Source organism: Panulirus ornatus, chromosome 50 (assembly GCF_036320965.1).
Source record: "Panulirus ornatus isolate Po-2019 chromosome 50, ASM3632096v1, whole genome shotgun sequence".
Lineage (NCBI taxonomy): Eukaryota > Metazoa > Arthropoda > Malacostraca > Decapoda > Palinuridae > Panulirus > Panulirus ornatus.
In genome coordinates this window covers 1,543,646-1,557,620 of record NC_092273.1, presented here as the reverse complement: position 1 = coordinate 1,557,620, position 13,975 = coordinate 1,543,646, and the positions used below count along the sequence as shown (strand labels likewise).

The following is a 13,975-nucleotide window of genomic DNA, read 5'->3' as shown; positions in this document are numbered from 1 at the left end:
CGGAGGTGGAGGGAACGAGGAGAAGAGGGAGACCAAATTGGAGGTGGAAAGATGGAGTGAAAAAGATTTTGTGTGATCGGGGCCTGAACATGCAGGAGGGTGAAAGGAGGGCAAGGAATAGAGTGAATTGGAGCGATGTGGTATACCGGGGTTGACGTGCTGTCAGTGGATTGAATCAAGGCATGTGAAGCGTCTGGGGTAAACCATGGAAAGCTGTGTAGGTATGTATATTTGCGTGTGTGGACGTATGTATATACATGTGTATGGGGGGGGTTGGGCCATTTCTTTCGTCTGTTTCCTTGCGCTACCTCGCAAACGCGGGAGACAGCGACAAAGTAAAAAAAAAAAAAAAAAAAAATATATATATATATATATATAGAAGTATATGCATGTAAGTAGGAGAGATGGCCAGAGATCATTATTGGATTACGTGTTAATTGATAGGCATGCGAAAGAGATACTTGGATGTTAATGTGCTGAGAGGGGCAACTGCAGGGATGTCTGCTCATTATCTTGTGGAGGCGAAGGTGAAGATTTGTAGAGGTTTTCTTAAAAGAAGAGAGAATGTTGGGATGAAGAGAGTAGTGAGAGTAAGTGAGCATGGGAAGACTTGTGTGAGGAAGTATCAGGAGAGACTGAGTGGAGAATGGAAAAAGCTGAGAGCAAAGGACGTAAGGGGAGTGGGGGAGGAATGGGATGTATTTTTGGAAGCAGTGATGGCTTTTGCAATAGATGCTTGTGGCATGAGAAAGGTGTGAGGTGGGCAGATTAGAAAGGTAATGAGTAGTGGGAGAAAGAAGTAAGATTATTAGTGAAAGAGAAGAGAGAGGCTTTTGGACGAGTTTTGCATGGAAATAGTGCAAATAACTGGGAGATGTATAAAAGAAAGAGGCAGGAGGTCAAGAGAAACGTGCAAGTGAAAAAAAGGGCAAATGAGAATAAAAAGATGTTTTGGAAGGAGGTAAATAAAGTGCGTAAGACAAGAGAACAAATGGGAACATCGGTGAAGGGGGCTAATGGGGAGGTAATAACAAGTAGTGGTGATGTGATAAGGAGATGGAGTGAGTATTTTGAAAGTTTGTTAAATGTGTTTGATGATAGAGTGGCAGATATAGGGTGCTTTGGTCGAGGTGGTGTGCGAAGTGAGAGGGTCAGGGAGAATGATTTGGTAAACCGAGAAGAGGTAGTGAAAGCTTTACAGAGGATGAAAGCCGGCAAGGCGGCAGATTTGGATGGTATTGCAGTTGAATTTATTAAAAAAGGTGGTGACTATGTTGTTGACTGGTTGGTGAGGTTATGCAATGTATGTATAGCTCATGATGAAGTGCCAGAGGATTAGTGGAATGCATGCATAGTGCCATTGTACAAAGACAAAGGGGATAAGAGTGAGTGCTCAAATTACATAGGTATGAGTTTGTTGAGTATTCCTGGTAAATTATATGGGAGGGTATTGATTGAGAGGGTGAAGGCATGTACAGAGCATCAGATTGGGGAAGAGCAGTGTGGTTTCAGAAGTGGTAGAGGATGTGTGGATCAGGTGTTTGCTTTGAAGAATGTATGTGAGAAATACTTAGAAAAGCAAATGGGTTTGTATGTAGCATTTATGGATCTGGAGAAGGCATATGATAGAGTTGATAGAGATGCTCTGTGGAAGGTATTAAGAATATATGGTGTGGGAGGCAAGTTGTTAGAAGCAGTGAAAAGTTTTTATCGAGGATGTAAGGCATGTGTACGTGTAGGAAGAGAGGAAAGTGATTGGTTCTCAGTGAATGTAGGTTTGTGGCAGGGATGTGTGATGTCTCCATGGTTGTTTAATTTGTTTATGGATGGGGTTGTTAGGGAGGTGAATGCAAGAGTTTTGGAAAGAGGGGCAAGTATGAAGTCTGTTCGGGATGAGAGAGCTTGGGAAGTGAGTCAGTTGTTGTTCGCTGATGATACAGCGCTGGTGGCTGATTCATGTGAGAAACTGCAGAAGCTGGTGACTGAGTTTGGTAAAGTGTGTGAAAGAAGAAAGTTAAGAGTAAATGTGAATAAGAGCAAGGTTATTAGGTACAGTAGGGTTGAGGGTCAAGTCAGTTGGGAGGTAAGTTTGAATGGAGAAAAACTGGAGGAAGTAAAGTGTTTTAGATATCTGGGAGTGGATCTGGCAGCGGATGGAACCATGGAAGCGGAAGTGAATCATAGGGTGGGGGAGGGGGCGAAAATCCTGGGAGCCTTGAAGAATGTGTGGAAGTCGAGAACATTATCTCGGAAAGCAAAAATGGGTATGTTTGAAGGAATAGTGGTTCCAACAATGTTGTATGGTTGCGAGGCGTGGGCTATGGAAAGAGTTGTGCACAGGAGGATGGATGTGTTGGAAATGAGATGTTTGAGGACATTGTGTGGTGTGAGGTGGTTTTATCGAGTAAGTAACGTAAGGGTAAGAGAGATGTGTGGAAATAAAAAGAGCGTGGTTGAGAGAGCAGAAGAGGGTGTTTTGAAATGGTATGGGCACATGGAGAGAATGAGTGAGGAAAGATTGACCAAGAGGATATATGTGTCAGAGGTGGAGGGAACGAGGAGAAGAGGGAGACCAAATTGGAGGTGGAAAGATGGAGTGAAAAAGATTTTGTGTGATCGGGGCCTGAACATGCAGGAGGGTGAAAGGCGGGCAAGGAATAGAGTGCATTGGATGGATGTGGTATACCGGGGTTGACGTGCTGTCAGTGGATTGAATCAGGGCATGTGAAGCAACTGGGGTAAACCATGGAAAGCTGTGTAGGTATGTATTTTTGCGTGTGTGGACATATGTACATACATGTGTATGGGGGTGGGTTGGGCCATTTCTTTCGTCTGTTTCCTTGCGCTACCTCGCAAACGCGGGAAACAGCGACAAAGCAAAAAAAAAAAAAATATGTATACGTTAAAATGTATTGGTATGTATATATGCATGTGTGGACATGTATGTATATACATGTGTATGTGGGTGGGTTGGGCCATTCTTTCGTCTGTTTTCTTGCGCTACCTCACTAACGTGGGAGACAGCGACAAAGTATAATAAATAGATAATAAATGATACCAATATCCCTGGGGATAAGGGAAAAAGAATACTTCCCATGCATTCCTCACGTGTCATAGAAGGCGACTAAAGGGGACGGGAGTGGGGAGCTGGAAACCCTCCCCTCCTTGTATTTTAACTTTCTAAAAGGGGAAACAGAAGGAGGAGTCATGTGGGGAGTGCTCATCCTCCTTGAAGGCTCAGATTGGGATGTCTAACTGTGTGTGGATGTAACCAAGATGAGAAAAAAGGAGAGATACGTAGTATGATTGAGGAAAGGAACCTGTATGTTCTGGCTCTGAGTGAAACGAAGCTAAAGGGTAAAGGGGAAGAGTGGTTTGGGAATGTCTTGGGGAGTAAAGTCAGGGGTTGGTGAGAAGGGAAGGAGTAGCACTACTCCTGAAACAGGAGTGGTGGGAGTATGTGGTAGAGTGTAAGAAAGTAAACTCTAGATTGATATGGGTGAAATTGAAAGTGGATGGAGAGGGATGGGTGATTATTGGTGTATATGCACCTGGGCGTGAGAAGAAATATCATGAGAGGCAAGTGTTTTGGGAGCAGCTGAGTGAGTGTGTTAGTAGTTTTGATGCACGTGCCAGGTTATAGTGATGGGTGATTTGAATGCAAAGGTGAGTAATGTGGCAGTTGAGGGAATGATTGGTGTACATAGGGTGTTCAGTGTTGTAAATGGAAATGGTGAAGAGCTTGTAGATTTATGTGCTGAAAAAGGACTGATGATTAGGAATACCTGGTTTAAAAAGAGAGATATACATAAGTATACGTATGTAAGTAGGAGAGATGGCCAGAGAGCATTATTGGATTATGTGTTAATTGATAGGCGCGTGAAAGAGAGACTTTTGGATGTTAATGTGCTGAGAGGTGCAACTGGAGGGATGTCTGATCATTATCTTGTGGAGGCGAAGGTGAAGATTTGTAGAGGTTGTCAGAAAAGAAGAGAGAATGTTAGGGTGAAGAGAGTGGTGAGAGTAAGTGAGCTTGGGAAGGAGACTTGTGTAAGGAAGTACCAGGAGAGACTGAGTACAGAATGGAAAAAGGTGAGAACAAAGGAGGTAAGGAGAGTGGGGGAGGAATGGGATGTATTTAGGGAAGTAGTGATGGATTGCACAAAAGATGCTTGTGGCTTGAGAAGCGTGGGAGGTGGGCAGATAAGAAAGGGTAGTGTGTGGTGGGATGAAGAAGTAAGATTATTAGTGAAAGAGAAGAGAAAGGCATTTGGACGATTTTTGCAGCGAAGAAATGCAAATGAGTGGGAGATGTATAAAAGAAAGAGGCAGGAGGTCAAGAGAAAGGTGCAGGAAGTGAAAAAGTGGGCAAATGAGCGTTGGAGTGAGAGAGTATCATTAAATTTTAGGGAGAATAAAAAGATGTTTTGGAAGGAGGTAAATAAAGCATGGAAAACAAGGGAACAAATGGGAACATCAGTGGAGGGGAGCTACTGGGGAGGTGATAACAAGTAGTGGTGATGTGAGAAGATGGAGTGAGTATTTTGAAGGTTTGTTGAAAGTGTTTGATGATAAGAGTAGCAGATATGGGGTGTTTTGGTCGAGGTGGTGTGCAAAGTGGTAGGTTTAGGGAGAATAATTTGGTAAACAGAGAAGAGGTAGTAAAAGCTTTGCGAAAGATGAAAGCCAGCAAGGCTTTTATCTTTCGCAAAGCTTTTACTTTTGGATGGTATTGCAGTGGAATCTATTAAAAGAGGGGTTGACTGTGTTGTTGACTGGTTGGTAAGGTTATTTAATGTATGTATGACTCATGGTGAGGTGCCTGAGGATTGGCGGAATGCTTGCATATTGCCATTGTACAAACGCAAAGGGGATAAAAGTGAGCACTCAAATTACAGAGGTATAAGTTTGTTGAGTATTCCTGGGAAATTACATGGGAGGGTATTGATTGAGAGGATGAAGGCATATACAGAGCATCAGATTGGGGAAGAGCAGTGTGGTTTCAGAATTGGTAGAAGATGTGTGAATCAGATATTTGCTTTGAAGAATATATGTGAGAAATACTTAGAAAAGCAAATGGATTTGTATGTAGCATTTATGGATCTGGAGAAGGCATATGATAGAGTTGATAGAGATACTCTGTGGAAGGTGTTAAGAATATTTGGTGTGGGAGGCAGGTTGTTAGAAGCAGTGAAGAGTTTTTATCGAAGATGTAAGGCATGCTTACGAGTAGGAAGAAAGGAAAGTGATTGGTTCTCAGTAAATTTAGGTTTGCGGCAGGGGTGTGTGATGTCTCCATGGTTGTTTAATTTTTTTATGGATGGGGTTGTTAGGGAGGTGAATGCAAGAGTTTTGGAGAGAGGGGCAAGTATGCAGTCTGTTTTGGATGACAGAGCTTGGGAATTGAGTCAGTTGGTCGCTGATGATACAGCTCTGTTGGCTGATTCGGGTGAGGAACTGCAGAAACTGGTGATTGAGTTTGGTAAAGTGTGTGAAAGAAGAAAGTTGAGAGTAAATGTGAATAAGAGCAAGGTTATTAGGTACAGTAGGGTTGAGGGACAAGTCAATTGGGAGGTACGTTTGAATGGAGAAAAACTGGAGGAAGTAAAGTGTTTTAGATATCTGAGGGTGGATTTGGCAGTGGATGGAACCATGGAAGCAGAAGTGAGTCATAAGGTGGGGGAGGGGGCAAAAGTTCTGGGAGCGTTGGAAAATGTGTGGAAGGCAAGAACGTTATCTCGGAAAGCAAAAATGGGTATGTTTGAAGGAATAGTGTTTCCGACAATGTTATATGGTTGTGAGGCGTGGGCTATAGATAGGGTTGTGCAGAGGATGGTGGATGTGTTGGAAATGAGATGTTTGAGGACAGTATGTGGTGTAAGGTGGTTTGATCGAGTAAGTAATGAAAAGGTAAGAGAGATGTGTGGTAATAAAAAGAGTGTGGTTGAGAGAGCAGAAGAGGGTAATTTGAAATGGTTTTGTCATATGGAGAGAATGAGTGAGGAAAGATTGATTAAGAGGATATATGTGTCAGAGGTGGAGGGAACGAGGAGAAGCGGTGAGTATGCAGGAGGGTGAAAGGCGTGAAAGGAATAGAGTGAATTGGAATGATGTGGTATACCGGGGTCGTCATGCTGTCAATGGATTGAACCAGGGCATGGGAAGCGTCTGGGGTAAATCATGGAAAGTTCTGTGGGGCCTGGATGTGGAAAGGGAGCTGTGGTTTTGGTGCATTATACATGACAGCTAGAGACTGAGTGTGAACGAATGTGGCCCTTGCTGTCTTTTCCTAGTGCTATCTTGCACACATGCAGGGGGAGGGGGTTGTCATTTCATGTGTGGCGGAATGGCGATGGGAAAGAATAAGTGCAGACTATGAATTATGTACATGTGTATATATGTATATGTCTCTGTGTGTATAAATTTGTATACGTTGAGATGTATACGTATGTGTATTTGCGTGTGTGGATGTGTATGTATATACATGTGTATGTGGGTGGGTTGGGCCATTCTTTCGTCTGTTTCCTTGCGCTACCTCGCAAATGTGAACGAATGTGGCCTTTGTTGTCTTTTCCTAGCGCTACCTTGTGCTCATGCGTGGGGAGGGGGTTGTTATTTCATGTGTGGCGGGCTGGCGATGGGAATGAATAAGGGCAGACTGTATGAATTATATGCATGTGTATATATGGATATGTCTGTGTGTGTATATATATGTATACGTTGAGATGTATAGGTATGTATATATGCGTGTGTGGACGTGTATGTATATGCATGTGTGTGTGGGTGGGTTAGGCCATTCTTTCGTCTGTTTTCTTGCGCTACCATGCTAGCGCAGGAGACAGTGACGAAGTAAAATAAATGAATAATTAACATTCAGATGTATAGGTATGTATATGTGTGTGGGTGGATGTGTATGTATATACATGTGTATATGGGTGGGTTGGCCCATTCTTTTGTCTGTTTCCTTGCGCTACCTCGCTAACGTAGGAGACAGCGACAAAGTATGATAAAAAAGAAAAGATAAATACATATTCATACTTTATCGCCTTTATCCATTCTTGGTGCCACCCCACCTCACAGGAAAACAGACAAAAACAGGCCATATTTATTCACACTCAGTCTCTTGCTGTCATGTGTAATGCATCAAAACCACAGCTCCTTATCCACATCCAGGCCCCACAAAACCTTTCTATGCTGTACCCCAGATGTTTCACATACCCTGGTTCAGTCCCGTGACAGTATGTTGACCCTGGTATACCACATCATTCTAATTCACTCTATTCCTTGAATGCCTTTCACCCTCCTGCATGTTCAGACCCGTTATCATTTAAAATCTTTTTCACTCCATCCTTCCACCTCCAGTTTAATATCTCTTTTCGCTTCTCCTTGTTCCTTGCACCTCTGACACAAATATCCTCTCTTTCAGTCATTTCTCACACATTCTCTCCATATGTCCAAACCATTTCAACACACCCTCTTCTGCTCTCTCAACCACACTCTTTATGTAACTGTACATCTTTCTTACCCATTTATTACTTACTTGATTAGATCACCTCACACCACATATTGTTGTCAAGCAATTCATTTCCAACACATCCACCCTCTGTTGTACAACCCTATCTATAGCCCATGCCTCACAAACATATGATATTGTTGGAACCACTGTTCCTTCAAACATGCCCATTTTTGCTTTCTGAAATAACATTCTCTCTTTTCACACATTCTTCATTGCTCTCAGAACCTTTGCCCCCTCCCCCACCCTATAACTCACTTTCACTTCCATGGTTCCATTTGCTGCTGAGTCCACTCCCGGATACGTAAAGCACTTCACTTCCTCCAATTTTTCTCCATTCAAACTCACATCCCAACTAACTTGTCCCTCAACCCTACGAAACCTAATAACTTTGCTCTTATTCACATTTAGGTTTTTCATCATTATTCTAGATAATGAGTGAGTAGCACTCCTCCCCATCCCCCTCCTTCTCCATTTAGGGATTTTAGATCAGAAGTTAATTGTATGTTTTGCATTATGTTCTCTCAAGATCTTTTGAATTATATTTTTGAGACAGAAACTTCATAGTAGTGGTAGAATATTGTAAATGTGCGTTCCAAACGTCTTATACTGCAGAAATGTGTGATCCAACATATTCAAGATAACTGCCTACAATAGACATGAGTTTCTAAAGTTGACTGCTCTGTTTACTGTCCAATGCCATAGCACTTACTACCACTTAGTCATTGCTCCCACCATTTGAATATATTGTGGTAAAGCTTCATGTTTTTCACTTTTTTATTTATTTATTTTTTTATTTTATTTTGCTTTGTTGCTGTCTCCCGCGTTTGCGAGGCAATGCAAGGAAACAGACGAAAGAAATGGCCCAACCCACCCCCATACACACGTATATACATACACGTCCACACACAGCACATATACATACCTATACATCTCATTGTACACGTATATATACACACACAGACATATACATATATACACATGTACATACTTCATACTGTCTGCCTTTATTTATTCCCCTCGCCACACATGGAATAACATCCCTCTCACCCTCATGTGTGCGAGGTAGCGCTAGGAAAAGACAACAAAGGCCCCATTCGTTCACACTCAGTCTCTAGCTGTCATGTAATAATGCCCAAAACCACAGCTCCCTTTCCACATCCAGGCCCCACAGAACTTTCCATGGTTTACCCCAGACGCTTCACATGCCCTGATTCAATCCATTGACAGCACGTCGACCCCGGTATACCACATCGATCCAATTCACTCTATTCCTTGCCCGCCTTTCACCCTCCTGCATGTTCAGGCCCCGATCACTCAAAATCTTTTTCACTCCATCTTTCCACCTCCAATTTGGTCTCCCACTTCTCCTCGTTCCCTCCACCTCCGACACATATATCCTCTTGGTCAATCTTTACTCATTCTCTCCATGTGCCCAAACCATTTCAAAACACCGTCTTCTGCTCTCTCAACCATGCTCTTTTTATTTCCACACATCTCTCTTACCCTTACATTACTTACTCGATCAAACCACCTCACACCACTTATTGTCCTCAAACATCTCATTTCCAGCACATCCACCCTCCTGTGCACAACTCTACCCATAGCCCACGCCTCGCAACCATACAACATTGTTGGAACCACTATTCCTTCAAACATAGTCATTTTTGCTTTCGGAGTTAATGTTCTCGACTTCTAAACATTCTTCAAGGCTCCCAGGATTTTCGCCCCCTTCCCCACCCTATGATTCACTTCCGCTTCCATGGTTCCATCCGTTGCCAGATCCACTCCCAGATATCTAAACCACTTTACTTCCTCCAGTTTTTCTCCATTCAAACTTACCTCCCAGTTGACTTGACCCTCAACCCTACTGTACCTAATAACCTTGCTCTTATTCACATTTACTGTTAACTTTCTTCTTTCACACACTTTACCAAACTCAGTCACCAGCTTCTGCAGTTTCTCACATGAATCAGCCACCAGCGCTGTATCATCAGTGAACAACAACAGACTCACTTCCCAAGCTCTCTCATCCCCAACAGACTGCATACTTGCCCCTCTTTCCAAAACTCTTGCATTCACCTCCTTAACAACCCCATCCATAAACAAATTAAACAACCATGGAGACATGGAGTAGGGGAGGAATGGGATGTATTTAGGGAAGCAGTGATGGCTTGCGCAAAAGATTCTTGTGGCATGAGAAGTGTGGGAGGTGGGTTGATAAAAAGGGTAGTGAGTGGTGGGATGAAGAAGTAAGATTATTAGTGAAAGAGAAGAGAGAGGCATTTGGACGATTTTTGCAGGGAAAAAATGCAAATGAGTGGGAGATGTATAAAAGAAAGAGACAGGAGGTCAAGAGAAAGGTGCAAGAGGTGAAAAAGAGGGCAAATGAGAGTTGGGGTGAGAGAGTATCATTAAATTTTAGGGAGAATAAAAAGATGTTCTGGAAGGAGGTAAATAAAGTGCGTAAGACAAGGAAGCAAATGGGAACTTCAGTGAGGGAGGTGATAACTAGTAGTGGTGATGTGAGAAGAAGATGAAGTGAGTATTTTGAAGGTTTGTTGAATGTGTTTGATGATAGAGTGGCAGATATAGGGTGTTTTGGTCAAGGTGGTGTGCAAAGTGAGAGGGTTAGGGAAAATGATTTGGTAAACAGAGAAGAGGTAGTAAAAGCTTTGCGGAAGATGAAAGCTGGCAAGGCAGCAGGTTTGGATGGTATTGCAGTGGAATTTATTAAAAAAGGGGGTGACTGTATTGTTGACTGATTTGGTAAGGTTATTTAATGTATGTATGATTCATGGTTAGGTGCCTTAGGATTGATGGAATGCTTGCATAGTGCCATTGTACAAAGGCAAAGGGGATAAGAGTGAGTGCTCAAATTACAGAGGTATAAGTTTGTTGAGTATTCCTGGTAAATTAAATGGGAGGGTATTGATTGAGAGGGTGAAGGCATGTACAGAGCATCAGATTGGAGAAGAGCAGTGTGGTTTCAGAAGTGGTAGAGGATGTGTGGATCAGGTGTTTGCTTTGAAGAATGTATGTGAGAAATACTTAGAAAAGCAAATGGATTTGTATGTAGCATTTATGGATCTGGAGAAGGCATATGATAGAGTTGATAGAGATGCTCTGTGGAAGGTACTAAGAATATATGGTGTGGGAGGCAAGTTGTTAGAAGCAGTGAAAAGTTTTTATCGAGGATGTAAGGCATGTGTACATGTAGGAAGAGTGGAAAGTGATTGGTTCTCAGTGAATGTAGGTTTGCGGCAGGTGTGTGTGATGTCTCCATGGTTTTTCACTTATTTGTGTATATTTTCATAGATTATATACTTGTAATGGCATCCAAACAGCATCTGATTGATAGTGCTGTCAGTAGAATTGTGAAGAGGAAGCTTATTGCACTTCCCCATTATGCAGAAAGAATGAGTCTTACAGAAGTTAGGGTAGAATGCTTCATTGGATTACCTGACTAAGTGAATGGAAATAGAGAAGAGTTTTATTTATGTAAGGCAAATATTTCAGGAACTTTTTTGTGCAATATATATTTACATGACAAACAAATATCATTTAGAATGTGTATTAGGCATACAAAACTCTGTTAGTTACAGACCAAAGTGTAGTTCATATTTCTAAAATACGTGAAAATGAAAATGCCACACATTTCTTGGTCCTTAGGATTATGGACTCTTAGTATTGTGCCTATATTCATTATTTTTAGTGTGGGTATTCCGTTATCATGTAAAAGTTTTATCAGTCTTAAATGTGTGTAAATGAATTATGAGTTATTGTCAAATTTATTTTCAGTAATGTGCTTCGAAAGTTATTTAAATTTTCTATGTGAACTGACACAACATTTATTGAATCAGAGCCATCATTATTTTTCAGGTATGGCACCATCATATCAACAAAAGCTATACTTGATAAAAACACCAATAAGTGCAAAGGTGAGTTTTATCTCTCAACCTTACATTGTGAGACAGTTGATGTCTTCCTTGTTGGGAAATTGTCATACATGTAGTTATACATTTATACTGATGGCTTGCTGGATCTCTCATAGGCAACAGGTTTATGAAGACATAGATAACAAATCTAGTTTTTAAAGTAACCTTCCTGTTCCACATATTCATCCATATTGGAATGCAATTGTACATGCACTGATCTTCGTATAATTCCATTATCTTGTTCCAGAGCATACTTGTGTATTGCAAGGCAGGCACTGGGCTGTTAGAGTATTCCATAATGGTTTAGGACAGATGGTGGATAGGCAGCCACTATACAAATTTGTAAGAATTGGGTTATTGGCTGTAGAGACCAGGCTAAAGGTTTAACGCTTATTTTGTCCCTTAGGTTATTGATGAAAATGTTAAATAATCTGGTGCCCACAGACGTTATTTCATACTTGGTCATTGCAAATGAATTCTTTCATGTTTTTAAGATCTTACACTTATGGCCCAACCTGGGAATATGATTGGCCTTTGTGTTTCTGGAGATGAAAGCACAAACATCAGGAATCTCCAGCATCCTCCGGTGTACGTAAAGGCATACCTCAATTAGTGTCTTTTGAGGGAGTTAAGATTCAAGAACTGGAGACCCCAGAGCTGTAATTCAGTAGTGCTATCTCAGTTCATATTCAAGAGCCTTCTTTTTCAGTGAGAATGATAAACTTTCCAAAAGGCAAGCAAGCTGTTCATACTATTGGAAACAGTATGTCAGAGTATGTGGAATATTTGTCTCATAGAGTTAGTTAACACATAAAACATAGCAACAGAAAGGATTTCACTGTTGGTGATTATGAAATCAGAATCCCTGATTTAGCCTGACTTTAAAGGCAGGAGTTTGTCTTGTTGGAATTCTGAGTATTGTGAATTATCATTTCATTTGTAATGATAGTGTACATACTCATTTAACTGAAAAGCAGTTTTTTTCTTTATCTCTAATACACTAGACTCCCATGAAATGGTACCTGTGGGACCTTTGTGGTGCTGTTTAAAAAACATTTTCTGGATGTAGGAAAGCAAAAAAAAATGAGTTTTGGAAAAAACAAAATTTTTTGATGTGTTGTATTTTCAATAAAACAAGAAAATTGATAATTGGTTTGCTCAAAATTGTACCAGAACTCCTTGATAAACTTACTGAATGCATTCCTGAAGTGTTACCCTGGGTGAAACTACTTTAAATGAAGACAACTTTACTTTCTGTTTCCTCTTTTAGAAATTTGAATACAAGAAGGGAAGGGTTTCCAGCCCCCTGCTCCTACCCCCTATAGTCACCTTCTATTATGTGAGGAATACAGAGGTAGAATTCTTTCTCCCCTACCTCAGTAAGTAATGAAAGGGTGAGAGTGATGGTGGTAATAAAAAGTGTGGTTGAGAGAGCAGAAGAGGGTGTATTGAAATGGTTTGGTCACATGGAGAGAATGAGTGAGGAAATATTGACAAAGAAGATATATGTGTTTGAGGTGGAGGGAACAAGAACTGGGAGACCAAATTGGAGATGGAAGGATGGAGTGGAAATGATTTTGAACGCCACCTTAACATGCAGGTGGGCGAAAGGCATGCAAGGAATACAGTGAATTGGAACGATGTGGTATACCAGGATTGATGTGCTGTCAGTGGATTAAACCAGGGCATGTGAAGCATCTGGGGTAAACCATGGAAAGTTTTGTGGGGCCTAGATGTGGAAAGGGAGCTGTGGTGTCACTGCATTACACATCACAGCTAGAGACTGAGTGTGGATGAATGTGGCCTTTCTTGTCTTTTCTTAGTGCTACCTCATGTGTGTCCAGGGGGAGGGGGGGGTGCCATTTCATATGGGGTGGGGTGGTGACAGGAATGGCTGAGGGCAGCAACATGTACATGTGTATATATGTATTTGTCTGTGTATGTATATGTATGTATACATTGAAATGTATGGGTATGTATATGTGCATATGTGAGCTTGTATGTATATACATGTGCATGTGGGTGAGTTGGGCCATTCTTTTGTCTGTTTTTTCTTTGTGCTACCTCGCTAACGCAGGAGACAGCGACAAAGTGCATTATCCATGACAGCTAGAGACTGAGTGTGAACGAATGTGGCCTTTGTTGTCTTTTCCTAGCGCTACCTTGCACACATGAGGGGGGAGGGGGTTGTTATTTCATGTGTGGCGGGATGGCGATGGGAATGAATAAAGGCAGACAGTATGAATTATGTACATGTGTATATATGTATATGTCTGTGTGTGTATATATATGTATACCTTGAGATATATAGGTATGTATATTTGTGTGTGGATGTGTATGTATATACATGTGTATGTGGGTGGGTTGGGCCTTTCTTTCGTCTGTTTCCTTGTGCTACCTCGCAAACACGGGAGACAGCGACAAAGCAAAATGAATAAATAAATAGATATTTATTCTTTATTCTGCTTTGTCGCTGTCTCCCGCGTTAGCAAGGTAGCGCAAGGAAACAGACGAAAGAATGGCC

General features: G+C 41.6%; 1 protein-coding gene across 5 annotated transcripts in view; it reads left to right on the top strand.

The window, feature by feature from the left end:
- Window positions 1-13,975, top strand: part of shep (alan shepard) — a 336,340-nt gene that overhangs the window by 230,453 nt on the left and 91,912 nt on the right. For all 5 annotated transcript variants that reach the window (XM_071691043.1, XM_071691040.1, XM_071691045.1 and 2 more), the window contains one exon: window positions 11,396-11,454. In XM_071691043.1, coding sequence (XP_071547144.1) covers window positions 11,396-11,454 — 59 coding nt within the window. The remainder of the gene's footprint in view (window positions 1-11,395; window positions 11,455-13,975) is intronic.